Source organism: Malaclemys terrapin, chromosome 3 (genome assembly GCF_027887155.1).
Source record: "Malaclemys terrapin pileata isolate rMalTer1 chromosome 3, rMalTer1.hap1, whole genome shotgun sequence".
In the NCBI taxonomy this organism is placed as follows: Eukaryota; Metazoa; Chordata; order Testudines; family Emydidae; genus Malaclemys; species Malaclemys terrapin.
The window spans coordinates 125744429-125759760 of record NC_071507.1 but is presented as its reverse complement, the minus strand read 5'-3'; the positions used below and the strand labels follow the sequence as shown (position 1 = coordinate 125759760).

Below are 15332 nucleotides of genomic sequence, written 5' to 3'. Positions count from 1 at the left end.
AGTAAGAAGTCCTCTGACTACTGTACTTACAATCAGGGCCAGGTCCAGGTTTTCTGCTGCCCCAAGTGGCGGGGGAAAAAAAAAAGCCGATCGGCGTCACTTTGGCGGCAGCTCAATTGCGCCTCTTCATTCTTCGGCGGCAGGTCCTTCACCCCCTCTCTTCCTCTTCAGTGGCACTTTGGCAGCAGCTCAAAGAGGAAGAGAGGGACTGAGGGACCTGCTGCCGAATTCCTGCTGAAGACCTGGGATGTGCCACCCCATTAGCGGACAGAGTGCTGCCCCTTTGTATTGGCTGCCCCAAGCACCTGCTTCCTTAGCTGGTGCCTGGAGCTGGCCCTGCTTACAATAATGTGTATTTCTAAATGTATATTACAGTAATTTTTGGAAAGTGTATTCTATACATCTATTTGGGGAATTTTAGTAAATTTTGCAAGAGAGCATAGCAGAGTTTGCAGAGTCAGTCCAAATCTGATTTGTAAATAACTGATCTGTAAGTAGTATTTTCACCATTGTTTGCAATTAGACAAGGAGGGCTGGACTATAAAGTAAGTTGTTTTCTCACTCAAATATGTAACTAATTTTTCCCAAGAATTTTTCTCAAATAGCACTTCTACTGGCTTTGACTTATAATATCCATACCCTGTTATTATCCCAAGGCTTTATTGTCATGGAACATGTACTTTTTGTTCCAGTCTTAGAAACTGATCAAGAGGTGCTCAATGACTATAACTCCCACTGAAGTTATAGGAGAGGCTCAATAACTTGCAGGATTGGTCCTTAGGGCCAAATTCTGCTGTCTATTACAGCAGCGTAAACCTAGAGTAACTTCTTTGACAACTCCATTGTAAAAGAAGAATTTGGCCCTTAGCAACAGCTATCATACTTCAATATATGTAAAAAATGACACTGACTCCTATAGAATATTAATCTTATTTTAAGAATAAGTATGAAAATGATTAGCAAGTTATCAAAGCTGTCATTACCTTAAGGTTAATCAGGAAATTTGGTTTTAATTTTAGATTTCTAATTTTCTCTATTTGCTCCGAAATAGTCATGTATTCCTCTGAGAGAGAAGGAAATCCACTGAGAACATAACCTGACAAAAAAAATTTGTTAAATACATCTTTTGGAAAGTTATTTCAACATACTAAATATTTATATTTATTTGTTTTAAACATTACATCTAGATAGACATATAGCTAGAACCATTTGTCATGGCCACCCACATTGATAGCTAAGGTTTACCTGTGATTACCCAAAGTGACATAACAAAGCTACAATACTTTCAAGATAACTACACCTCTACCCCGATATAACGCGACCCAATATAACATGAATTTGGATATAACGCGGTAAAGCAGCGCTTTGGGGGGGCGGGACTGTGCACTCCGGTGGATCAAAGAAAGTTCGATATAACGCGGTTTCACTTATAACGCGGTAAGATTTTTTGGCTCCCGAGAACAGTGTTATATCGGGGTAGAGGTGTATATAATTCTCAAAGACTGTTAATTCAGTTAATGAATATAGAGGAAAAAATTGCCCAAAATAGACACTAACAATTTTATATGTGCTAAATATTACCTTGAAATTCAATCTGGAAAGTCTGAATCATGTAGCAATTACTAGTAATGCATGAAGTTATATAAGCTATTTATACTGAGAGATGCATGCTTAGTAGCATCTAATGTCATTCTGTTCTTTGCTGAGTGGCAGGTGGAATATTAAGGTGATTGAAAATGATGGAATAAGAGGGCTTGAATAGAAAATGTTTGGTTTGGAAATAGACTGAGTCACATTGATCTATGGAGGTGAATTCAATAGGAAGTAGGAATTCCGTAACTGTATTTTGTGAAGGAATCTCCTCCCATGCTCTGGAGGTGAGAGCTTTCTGAGAGAGATTGGGTCACTTTTTCTTGGGACATAGAGGGTTATCCTTGTATTAGGGAGGTGGGAGATCCATGGGATGCAGAACAAATTCCTTTACAATGAGTGGGAACTAGACTCTGTTTTTCAATGTAAGGTCAGTGGTCAGAGTTACAACAGTATATATATCCTTTGCATGCATAGCTTAGATCTTTCTCCAGCCATGGACTCCAGCCATGTATATGGAGCAACATAAGGCAACAGGGGGACAAGTAAGATTCATGTCTGTGCTCTTTGCATCCAGTTTCAAGTGCAGAAATCCTGGTGACAGATCTGAGTGTGCCCATCTGGTGTCTGAATCCTGGGCTAGGATGGGCTAGTTTCTGTGCTGATCATTCAAAACACCAGAAAACTGATGCTAAACTGATCATATCCTATGTTGTGGTAGCACTGGAGGAACCATGCTTGACAATGTTTGTTACTTCAGTGTCCATGCAGATGATTACTTTTCTAGAGTATCTCAGGATTTCATGCCTGTCATGATGACGATAGGACCATCCTAAGTAGTTTCTGACTCAGCTCACATAGCTTGTCTGTTGCACTATGGATCTAGTATTTGGGTTGGAATGGAGATGGGGGAAGTTAAAGTTACCCTGACATTTCCTTCTGTGAAGAGATTCTGCCTGCTGTGGTAAAGGACCAGTTTTTGTACTCTGTCCTTGAAGGGTGATGGAACCTGATGGCTTTCAGATGACCCGAATGAACACAGGAACAGCTATACTGGGTCCGACTTCTGATCCATCTAGACCAGTATACTGTGTGCAACAGCAGGCAGCACCAGATGCTTCAAAGAGCAAGAAAATCCTCAGTAGGCAGATGTAGGATAATCTTGTCTCCATAAAAGTCTAATCCTAATTCCCAGTAGTTAGAAATTGTCTTAAATCCTGAAGCATGAGGTTTTATATCCCTTCTAATACTCTTTTTTTAAAAAAAATTAACTATTATAACTCTAAGTATTTTTCTTACCTATATAAAAATGTCCAATTCTTTTTTTGGATTTTGCCAAATTTTTGTCTTTAACAACATTTTGTGACAATGAGTTTCAGAGTCCAATTAGGGTTTGAGTGCAAAAGTATTTCCTATTACCTACCAGTTTTGAATCTGCAACCTTTTACTTTCATTAAATGTTCCCTTGTTCTTGTGTTATGAGAACAGAAATGCCTATCTACCTTCTCTATGCCATTAATTATTTTATCATGTCCACTCTTATTCATTTTGTTTCTAAGGTAAACAACCCCATCTCTTCAACATCTCTCTGTCTGAGTTTTTTTCATATTCCTAATCATTCTTGTCACCCTTCTCTGCATGGCTTCCTACTCTAATTCTGCATTATCCTTTTAGAGAAGGGAAACCCATTACTGCACACACTATTCCAGATGAGGGCATATCACCCACTTAGATAATGGCAGTATAACTTTTTACACATTATTTTCCATCCTACTACTGATGCATCCTAAAATCTTGTTTGCTTTTTGACCACTGCTGCATATTAAGCAGAGGTTTTTATTGAGATGTCCACAATTATCCCTGGATCCCTTTCCTGACTGGGTATAATTAATTTAGAACCCTAATAAACTGTACAATGAGTTCAAATTTTTCCTTCTAATGTGAATTATTTTGCATTTATCAATATTTAACTTCATCTGCCATTGTGTTGCCCATTCACCTTGCTTAGTTAAGTCCCTATGAAGTTCTTCACAGACTTCTCTGGACTTGACTACTTTAAATAACTTTTTATCTACACATTTTGCTATCTCATTGATCATCCTCCTTTCCAGATCATTAGTATATTAGACAATACCAATCTTAACACAGATCCTTGAGGCACCTTCCTGTTAACCTTTTGCCATGACAAAATTGACTATGTATTCCTACAATTTCCTGTCTTAGCCAGTTTTTGATCCACGACAGTGTCTCCCACCCCATGAGTATTTAGTTTCTTTAGTATCTTCTTTTGATCTTGTTAAAGACGTTTTGAAAGTCAAAATTATATCAATTGGTTCTTTTTTATCCACTACTTTATTGACATATTCAAAGAATTCTAAAATTAGTAAGATATGATTTTCCTTTGAAGAAACTGTTCTCTGAATAGACTATCATGTCATGAGCGTGCAGGTGTTTTATTATTCTGTTTTCAATTATCGTGTCTACCAGTTTATCAGCTTCAGATATAAGGTTTACTAGTTTATAATTCCTTAGATCATCCATACAGCCTTTAAAAAAAAAACATTTCCTACCCTCCAATTCTCTGGTGTTGTAGCTGTTTTAAAATGAGAGATTGTATATATATCTTTGCTAGCAGCTCAGCAACTTCATACTTAAGTCCCTTCAGCACTCTTTGATGTATACTCTATGGGCCTGGGGAATTACTTCTTTTTAAAATTATTTTGTTCCAGAACTACTACTTTTGACACCTCAATCTCTGATAATATCTCATCTTTATTACAGAAAATCAAAAGGATATAATTTGGCTGAAAAATATCACTCTGTTGGTGCGTATATGAGTACATAGCACTCTTTTGTCCTCCACTATTAATACAGTATTTCCTAAATGCCATTTCAGGTCACTATAATTTACAGATATCCATGTTCTGCATGAAGCAGTGAAGACAGATTCTACAATGCTGGTGGGAAAAATGTCTGATTGAATCTGACAGATTGCAGTATAGCAGAATTTCTAAATATCATATGCTATGGATATACAAGAAGACAAAACTAAGTTTTAGAGGGCTAGGGTGGGTGTACTTTAAAAGTTCTGAAAAATGACAACACATACCAAAGTGAGCAACTTCTGGTGACTCAATCTTTTTCAGAATCATCTTTGTAATCAGTTCTTCAGGAATACTTTGACCTCCAAAAAGCAATTCCTGCATCTAAAGGAAAATGTAAAGTGTAACATCTTACAATATTTGCATGGTGGCCCCATCCAGCTGCCACAGACTTTAAGGGGAACAAGATTGGGCCTTATGAATGTCATGAAATTTAATAAAACAGTAGATTTTTACCTTAAGTCCATATTCTGTTCCTGCAGTAATATTTTCTTCTATTACTTCCAAAGCTAAAAAATGTACAGAACAAAATTAAAGCAATTAATAAAACATACCGTGTGTGAATTAGTATGTTTTCATGTACACTGTTAGCCTAGCATGGCTGTCTTTATTAGTGATTTCATATGATCATAATGTAACTACTGTGAAATCTGGTGTTGAATCTTTGAGCCCAAAAACATTTCACATATTAAGAAGTTAAGTTTCAAAAAGAGAACAGTTCAGACATACAAAGATGTCAGTTTTAAAGTAGCCAGCTGAGCAAAAGGGTTACTCTTTAAATGGTCAAATTAAACAATACAGTGCTAGTTTAATACCCCCTTACACTCAAAGCTCCTGCATATGGCTTTATGAACTGCAATGATGGGATGGAGCCTCAGGGGATAATCCTGCAAACCCTCCACATATATAAGCCGCACTGAAGTCAAGGGGCATTCCACATGCAGAGAAGAGGGCTGATCCTTATGTAGTTGAAAAATTCTTATTCTATTTTTTTCTCACGTGAAATAGTTTAGATCAGGTGTCACTTTGTATTAAAAAAGTGGGATGACTTAAGTAATCAATTTTTGCATTGACGGAAATAAAGTTAAGAGATTTTATTAAAACAGAAATTTTTGCATGATTTGAACTTAAAGCCTTCAAAATGTGATAAAGACATTTTATTTGATATGTTATAAAGCCTCTGGTCACCACAAAATCTGAAGGTTTTTTTGGCCACCAGAGGGCTTCCATATGTTCTAATTAATGCACTAGAAATCTGTAATGTTTATTCATAACAAGATTTACTGAATATGCATATTCCATGGGGAAAAAAAATCAGCCAAATCATGTATATTATAATTAACTTGAACAAAGGGTTGTTTACAGTAATTTCTCTACAGTTAAGGTTATTATAAGCCAATTTAGCTTTCCCCCATTTTTAATTTAAAGAGTTGCATCAGTCTCTAAATTTGTAGGATATATATGGGGCTGAGGCAACATTTTTTCTGCAAAATTTCAGTGAGCATAACAACATAAAAATGGCCATACTGGGTCAGAACAAAGGTCCATCCAGCCCAGTATCCTGTCTACCAACAGTGACCAATGCCAGGTGTCCCAGAGGGAGTGAACCTAATAGGTAATGATCAAGTGATCTCTCTCCTGCCATCCATTTCCACCCTCTGACAAACAGAGACTAGGGACACCATTCCTTACCCGTCCTGGCTAATAGCCATTAATGGACTTAACCATCATGAATTTATCGAGTTCTCTTTTAAACCCTGTTATAGTCCTAGCCTTCACAACCTCCTCAGGCAAGAAGTTCCACAGGTTGACTGGGTGCTGTGTGAAGAACTTCCTTTTGTTTTAAACCTGCTGCCCATTAATTTCATTTGGTAGCCCCTAGTTCTTATATTATGGGAACAAGTAAATAACTTTTCCTTATTCCTTTCTCCACACCACTCATGATTTTATGTACCTCTATCATATCCCCCCTTAGTCTCCTCTTTTCCAAGCTGAAAAGTCCTAGCCTCTTTAATCTCTCCTCATATGGGACCTGTTCCAAACCCATAATCATTTTAGTTGCCCCTCTCTGAACCTTTTCTAATGCTAGTATATCTTTTTTGAGAGGAGAAGACCACAGCTGTACGCAGTATTCAAGATGTGGGCATACCATGGATTTATATTAGAGCAATAAAATATTCTCTGTCTTATTCTCTATCCCTTTTTGAAAGATTCCTAACATCCTGTTTGCTTTTTTGACTGCCGCTGCACACTGCGTGGACATCTTCAGAAAACTATCCATGATGACTCCAAGATCTTTTTCCTGATTTGTTGTAGCTAAATTAGCCCTCATCAAATTGAATGTATAGTTGGGGTTATTTTTTCCAATGTGCATTATTTTACATTTATCCACATTAAATTTCATTTGCCATTTTGTTGACCAGTCACTTAGTTTTGTGAGATCTTTTGGAAGTTCTTCACAGTCTACTTTAAGTTCCTAGGACTGACCCTTGGGGAACACCACTAGTTACCCCCCTTCATTCTGAAAATTTACATTTATTCCTACCCTTTGTTCCCTATCTTTTAACCAGTTCTCAATCCATGAAAGGATCTTCCCTCTTATCCCATGACAACCTAATTTATGTAAAAGCCTTTGGTGAGGGACCTTGTCAAAGCCTTTCTGGAAATCTAAGTACACTATGTCCACTGGATCCCCCTTGTCCACGTTTGTGGACACCTTCAAAGAACTCTAATAGATTAGCAAGACATGATTTCCCTTTACAGAAACCATGTTGACTTTTGCCCAACAATTTATGTTCTTCTATGTCTGACAATTTTATTCTTTACTATTGTTTCAACTAATTTGCCCGGTGTTGACGTTAGACTTACCGGTCTGTAATTGCCAGGATCACCTCTAGATCCCTTTTTAAATATTGGCATTACATTAGCTATCTTACAGTCATTGGGTACAGAAGCCGATTTAAAGGACAGGTTACAAACTATAGATAATAGTTCCGCAATTTCACATTTGAGTTCTTTCAGAACTCTTGGGTGAATGCCATCTAGTCCCGGTGACTTGTTACTGTTAAGTTTATCAGTTAATTCCAAAACCTCCTCTAGTGACACTTCAGTCTGTGACAATTCCTCAGATTTGTCACCTACAAAGGATGGCTCAGGTTTGGGAATCTCCCTAACATCCTCAGCCGTGAAGACTGAAGCAAAGAATTCATTTAGTTTCTCCGCAATGACTTTATCGTCTTTAAGTGCTCCTTTTGTATCTTGATCGTCCAGGGGCCCCACTGGTTGTTTAGCAGGCTTCCTGCTTCTGATGTACTTAAAAAACATTTTGTTATTATTTTGAGTTTTTGGCTAGCTGTTCTTCAATCTCTTTTTTGGCTTTTTTAAATTACATTTTTACACTTAATTTGAATTGAACAAAGGATTCCTGAATTACATCCTAAAATAGAAGTGTTCACTGGAGTTTAAAAAGTATTCTAATCTTTTTGGCCACTTTGTAGCAAAACCAATCATAACCTCCCTCCTTTGCTACAGAATATCTGCTCCAGCAAGCTTAGTATAAAAAAAAACAAAAAGCTGCTGGAGACCTAAGTTTATTCTTTTTGTATCTGAGTCTCTAGCCCTTTTCCTTGCTGAGATGTCTCAAAATGACATGCCTCCCTAGCAATCAGTTGACAGTGGAACAAAAGAGAATATTTCCAATTAAAGGCTCTGCTCCTGCAGACCTTGAGTGATCTTCATGGAGAGGGGGTGAGGAAGGTGGAGCTGGAGAGAGCAGGAGACCAAAGGGGCATTTCCTATTCCTGTGGACCTGCTGAAGGCTGCAAGGTGGGAGAACCCCACTGCCTCAAATGAGCCTTAGAATGTGTTTTGGTGGGGGCTTGGTATTGTCAGGATAATAGCACAGATTTGCTTTTATTATTATTTATATTGCAGAAGTGCTAAGGAGCCCAACTCATAGACTAGCACCCCATTGTGCTAGGTACTGTACAAACACAGAACAAAGATAGACACTACCTGATCCTATAAGCTGAGCCATGCAGTCAGACCCCTGTGCCTATGTGGACCCGCCACAGACTTCAACAAGGTTCCACATAAACATATGGATCTGCTCAGGTCATCTTACAGGACTGGGCCCTACTTTGGTCATTAGGTGTTACATTCCCTCCTGCAAAAGAGGAGAAAACTGACTTGTTTAGAACCCATGTAGCTAAATGGCAGATGCATTTGCCATGTTCAACAATGATGTGTTTCCTGAAAGATTATCACAGTTTTCCTATACCAATGACCTTCATTGTGGTCAATAATGTACCATTTAGAATTTCAGGGAACATAAAGAAAGCTAAAATAAAAAGTATTATAGTGGTGTGATTACAGTTGATATTTACCTTCAATGAGTGTGCATTTCCATAACTGAGCTATTTTTCTAGCTAATGTTTTCTTCCCAGTACCCTTAAAATGAAAAAAAGACATATTTTCTTAAAATTAGAATGACTTTGCCATTACTGTACTCACATAACAAAATGCAATGAAATGCATGTCCTGTTATTATTTCTTTGTAATATGGTAGCCACTAAAAGCCCTAGTCAGGATCAGGGCCTCTATGCTATGTGCTATAACACAAACCTGCTTAAAGTCATTGGGCAACATATAATGTATTTCCCACTATTATTGATATATTATAATTGTTCCCTTTAACTGATTTCCTTCATATTAAATATATTTGTATTTATGAGTAAGACTATTTTAAACTTTTAATATGAGTTGCTCATGAGTTTCTATAAAAAGTTTTTGTGGGACTAAAACTTCACATCCTTCATCTCAACCTACAGTTAATTTTTGGGGCAAGTTTGAATAAAATCTTTCGCTGTTTCTGAGTAAGGCAAGGATAAAAAGAAGGTGGGCGGATAATATTTCTGCAAAATTTTTTGCACTTAAAATGTGCCCTACTCTGTGTACAACTAATACTTTCTTAATCCACAGATCTGGTGCCGATGCATATTCAGTTTTATCTGATAACTTCAGTGAAAAATCATTTTTGCTGTGTTTTCACTTATGTTAGCTCTGAAGAACAGGGCCGACGCCAGGGTTTTTGCCGCCCCAAGCATCGGGGGGCGGGGGGAGAGCCGTGATTGTGATTGGTGGCAGCTCCACCGCGCCTCTTTCTTCTTCGGCGGCAGGTCCGAGAGGGACCGAGGGACCCACCGCCGAATTGCCTGCTGAAGAGCCAACATAGCTAAGACTGAACTGATTCTGCCAGGTCTTGTGCAACATCAACAAAATTGTTTACTAAGTTTCATATCACACAGATGTACCTAAAGACATAATTTGGCCTCCTGAACCTTTATTATTGATGATTATGCAAAAGAAGGAAGGATCCAAGAAATAAACAGGAAGTCCTATTATGCCATTTTATGGTCACTTTTCAGAGTAAAATTACACTTTAACCCAAAAATGTCTGAATGTTAAAGTATCAAACATGACACGTAGTTAGTCCTCAGTGAAGATTCATAATCCTGATAAGTTTGAAAAATTAATTCAGAACATTATAAGTGACTGAAACTTGCATCATGAACACGTGCAATATATACATTTTCTTATGTTTCTATGTTTAAATATAATGTGCATCATAATCTTCATCTTGGCACAGATTTGGAGCAGTGCTGTTAAACTTGTAAGCATTTGTTTCCTAAATCCCTTAAGTATGTCCCCAGTTTATTTTTTTTAGAGGAAAAAGAAACACAAAGGAAATAAAAAGCAAGAACCTAATTTAGCATAAATTTGAGGCTGAGAATTTAAATGCAAAAAGTCAGTAAGTTAAACAGTTAAAGACCCCCACAGCAACATTAAATTGATTAACTTTGCATGTTCTGTTTATAGTTTTTACAAAAATGAAGGTTACTTACCTGTAACTGGAGTTCCTCAAGATGGACTCTACATATTCCATTTGTGGGATAGATTAACAAGCAGTACATCTCACCCAGGATGGTGGGATACAGAATCCTAATTGAACAAGGATTGAAGTACTGCTTTCCCAAACTTTGCATCTGATCTAGACTCTAAAGGCTTGTATACATGGTGGGGGAATGTATTCTACATGGGTGTGATTTCTAAACCACACTAATGTGTTGCGTGTTAAATGGTCAGTGTAGGCGCTGCTGGTATGCACTAAAGGTTGCCTAGTGTGCTTTAACACAATACTGTTTTAAAAAGCACTAAGTTAAAGTGCACCAGCAAGGTCTACACAGGCCAATTAATGCACAACACATTAGGGTGCTATAGAAATCTTTGAGCCCTATGTCTAATGAGTGGTGTATAGTGAAAGTCTTAATTGAACTCTGTGTATGAATTGTAAGATGCTTTATTAGAGAACTGTGTCTTGTAAACCCCATAGAGGCTACCTGTACTCTGGCAGGATGTGGCCTGACCTATTCAGGAACAGGGATACCCTAGCTTGTATGCTTCTTTAATACATAGTCCCCATTTAGAAAGTGTTTGTACACTGACAAAGTGTTTGCATTTTGCCTTTGTTTTGCTCCTGACAAGAAATAAAGAGATTGGGTGATTGTCTAAAATACTTCATAAGTAGTAAGCTACCACCCTTTAAGCACCCAATGTATGTAATTTAGCCTCACCATCCTGGCTGTGAGATTTGGGGAAAAACACTGGTAAATTTATAGACTGATCAAGATGAAAATCACCTTAGTACTGTGACATTCAGTACCTCATGGGAATACCCTGCACCCCCATGTTCATCCCTATAAAATGATTGTGTGGTATCCAATGCAAAGTTTGTCATGTCGGGTGTCTTCAGAAGGCTCATAATGCACTGAGCATTGTTGTTATAGCAATGTTATAGGTTGTAATTTCATGTATATAGTTATGAGGCTGAAAATGTGTCCTTATGACTTTAAACAAAACCAGGCAAAAACTCTCCAAGAGCAGAGGGGCAGTTCATACCTCATCAGGGCATGTATGGGACAAACCCAGCCCAGCCTCACAGAAACAAAGGACACTGGCCTAGGCAGCAACAAAAGGATCTGTTGGACTCTCGAATGAGTCACCTCCCTTCCCTTGGTCAGTTAGGGACTACAATGAGGTAATGCTCACCTGACCCTGAAGGTGGGGGGGGGGGAAGCCAAGAGGGAAGAAAGAACATGATAAAAGGGAGAGACGTTTGCCATGCTCTTCCTCTCTCTTCCACCTCCATCTACAGACATCATCACCAAGCAACCGAAGTGCTGATGAAAGGGGAGAGCCTGGCTGAAGCGCAACTAAGGCAGGGAGGGATAGCTCATTGGTCTGTTAAACCCAGGGTTGTGAGTTTAATCCTTGAGGGGGCCACTTAGGGATCTGGGGCAAAATCAGTACTTGGTCCTGCTAGTGAAGGCAGGGGGCTGGATTCAATGACCTTTCAGGTACCCTTCCAGTTCTATGAGATAGGTATATCTTCATATTTTTAAAAAAAAACTAGCCAGCCTGTCGTGAGAAGCTTCTAAGTTTGTAAGGGCACTAAAAGTGTTAAGATCAGCTTAGAATGCATTTTGCTTTTATTTCATTTGACCATATTCAACTTCTTGTGCTTTGACTTATAACTTAAAATCTATCTTTATAGTTAATAAATTTGATTATTCTACTGGAAGCAGTTCATTTGGTTTGAAGCATGTCAGAGGCTCCCCTTGGAATAACGAGCGTGGTACATATCAATTTCTTTGTTAAATTGACGAATTCATATAAGCTTGCAGCATCCAGTGGGCATAACTGGATACTGCAAGAGGGAGGTTCCTAGGGTTGTGTCTGGGACCGGAGATATTGGCTAGTCTCATTCGGTTGCACAATCCAAGGAGCAGCTTACATGACAGAGGCTATGCGTGAACAGCCCAGTAATGGGGGTTCTCACAGCAGAGCAGGCAAGGCTGGCTCCCAGAGTCAAGGATTGGAGTGACCTAGCAGATCACCGGTCCAGATAACACCAGAGGGGAACATCACAGTGGCACAGTGAGCAGGGTGTATGTACAGCTTATTACTCCAAGTGAAGTTCACACTTTAAGCACTGATATTTGTGATTTTAAGTGAGTCTTAAGTGCAGTGGCTAAGGGCAGTCAGGAGGAAGTCACAATTTTGTTATTTTCTGTTTGTTTATTTCAGATGAGGGAAATAAGCACAAGAAAGCAGAAAAATGACTACCAGTGAGGCAGCTACAAAACTAGAGCTGGCCAGACAGGAAACTGCAGAAAAGGAGAGGGAGCACCTCAGATTATTGCAACTGGAATAAGAACTGGAAATAAAAGAAAAAAAAAGAGAGAGAAGAAAGAGAAAGAGAGAGAAGACACCAGCTGGACTTGCTAGAGAAGCAGAACCACAGGCCCCCGATCCCAACGGGTCCCATCATTCCAAAAATCCACAAGTGGGACCACTTATGTGCTGCATACAGCGAGGAGGATAATATTGCTGAATATCTGTCTACCTTCAAAAGGTTGTGTGGAATACATGAAATCCCTGATAAGAGAGTTCCTACCCTGGTTGTGAAATTAACTGGTAAAGCTCGAAATGTATTCAATGGACTGCCTATTGAAGATGCTTTAGACTATTGTAAATTTAAAGATACTGTTTTGCGAAGTTTTCAGATTACCCCTGAAACATATAGAGTTAAATTTAGGAATCTTAAGACGGATATTGGTATGAGTAATGGGGAATATGTAAACAAAATGAAAGATTTGTTGGGAAAATGGGTAAGGGGTAAAGAGGTTGCGAGTTTTGAGGGAATGTTGGATCTTGTTGCTCAAGCGTGTTTCCTAAGCATATGTAAGGCTGATGTAAAGCAGATTCTATGGGACAAAGATGTAAAGTCTGTGGATGAGATGGCTTTTTTAGCTGATGCCTTCGAACAGAATCAGGCGTGTATTGAGGGCAGGCCACAGAAAGGGGTTTAAAACTGGTGGGAAGGGAGGATCCCATTTTATCCCTGGGAAGAGAGAAAGGGGCTGGGAGCCTAAACATTCACTTACCCAAAAACATTCCTCTAACCCTCATCCCAAATCTCCTGTAAAAGCAGAAGAGCCCAAAATGTGCTATCAGTGTAATTCCACTGATCACCTAAGGAATAAATGTCCTGTGCTAAGAGGAAGCAGGCAACCAATAGCTCATGTTAGTTCTGCTATCCTTAACACAGAAAACTCCCAAGCAATTGAAACCTATCATATTGGTTGTGAGATTAGCCTCTGCAAAACCAGATATGGAGCATGTTAAGGCTGTCCAAATTGATAGCAGGGAATACTTGGGGCAGAGAGATACAGGGTTAAGTAGAGTGCGGTCCCAAAGGCCAGTATGCTACCCGGCCAAATGGCAGAGATTGTGGGCATGGGCGAAAGCAGATTCCTCATACCACTAGCTAAAGTCCATGTGGTGTGGGAAGGTTTGGAAAGTGTCTTGACTGTGGGGGTAGTAGAACACCTCCTCGTTGACCATTCTGCCATTCAGGCTTCTAACTTGATAATAAACCTCGCTGAGGTGATGGCTATTATTAATGCTGTCTTAACAGAAAATAAAAGAATATACAATCTTCCATAGGTTCAAATGAACACTGCATTAATTGCACTACATTTAAATGCCAGGCAGGTACAGGTTCACTCACCAGCAGATATAGATTATTAAGACCTTTTAAGAATCTCGTAAATACATCATGAATAAATACCAATTTACTTTCTACAGGAACATGCTGAAATTGTTGACAGGTGGAACTTAATAGAAGACAGAGACCTGACCTTTTGAGATATAATAAATATTCTAAAATTCAACGAATAGGCATAGTATATGGATCACCTCATTTATGCTAACCCACAATAAAAATCTTTTCCATTTATAATCATAACATTTAGGTGTAGACTCTTTTCTTGAATTAACAAGATCCTTCTGTACACTGAATGAATAAGACTGTTCTAGCAATCCCAGAGTTCTATCACCCAAGCAGTGAGGTGAGGCAAATGAAGGTTTGGGTGTTGCTCTTCATGCAAATAGGAATGGGGTATACATAAGCAGAAGGGAGAGGAGACAGTCAGGCTGATCAGACCCCTACACAGCTGCTAGAACTGTCAATTGTGAAGACATACACCCACAGCTGTGACCAATAAAGAAAAAAAAGCTACCTATACAGGATGGGGAGCAGAGAGGGAAAGAGAAGCAAAATGGCCTGGGATAGTGGGGCAATAGCCCTATGCTAGGATGCCTCTGTGAAACCAAGAAGCAGACTGTAAGCCCTGAAGTTTCAGGGCTGATAACTTAAATTGAGACTAAGAGTTTATGGACTGATCTAACTGCAGATGAATTGAAGGGGACCAGTTAGGAAAAAGCTGGGACCCCTAGAGAGACTGCACTAAGAGCAATTGACACCCCCAAACAGAGGAGCTCTGTTACCCCTACCTCCTTTAGGGACCACTGATGATTCTGAGCAGTTAACCTGCTCAAATAATTTGCAAGGGTGTTGTTTTCCCCTGGCACATGAATTGCCACTGGGTGAATGTCCTGCTTTCATTCTCAAAGACTTGTTGCATCTGTGCACACTTGAAGGGAATGTCCCCCTTGTTTGTTCTAGTAATATAAGGCTGTAATATTGTCTGCTATCACCTGAACTGCTTTGTGCTTGATCTGAGGTAAGAATTATTTTCAGGCCCACCTGATGACCCTCAGATCTAATACACTTATATGTAATTTCTTTTCCATTGGTGACCAGTGACCCATTAACAGCAAACTGTTTAAATGAGCCTCCCCTCCCCATCCTAAAGTGGATGTGTCCAAAATGACTATTACCAAAAGCACAGGAAGAATTAATGGTATGTCCTTCGCGTTTTGATCTTGTGTTTATAA

At 39.0% G+C, this 15332-nt stretch overlaps 1 protein-coding gene across 8 annotated transcripts in view; it reads right to left on the bottom strand.

The window, feature by feature from the left end:
• The window catches only part of AK9 (adenylate kinase 9), a 156015-nt gene that overhangs the window by 133168 nt on the left and 7515 nt on the right, over window positions 1-15332 (bottom strand). For all 8 annotated transcript variants that reach the window (XM_054023169.1, XM_054023168.1, XM_054023172.1 and 5 more), the window contains exons 3-6: window positions 8858-8921; window positions 4929-4981; window positions 4700-4796; window positions 984-1096 (exon numbers count right to left, since the gene is read on the bottom strand). In XM_054023169.1, the coding sequence (XP_053879144.1) occupies window positions 984-1096; window positions 4700-4796; window positions 4929-4981; window positions 8858-8921 (327 nt within the window). The remainder of the gene's footprint in view (window positions 1-983; window positions 1097-4699; window positions 4797-4928; window positions 4982-8857; window positions 8922-15332) is intronic.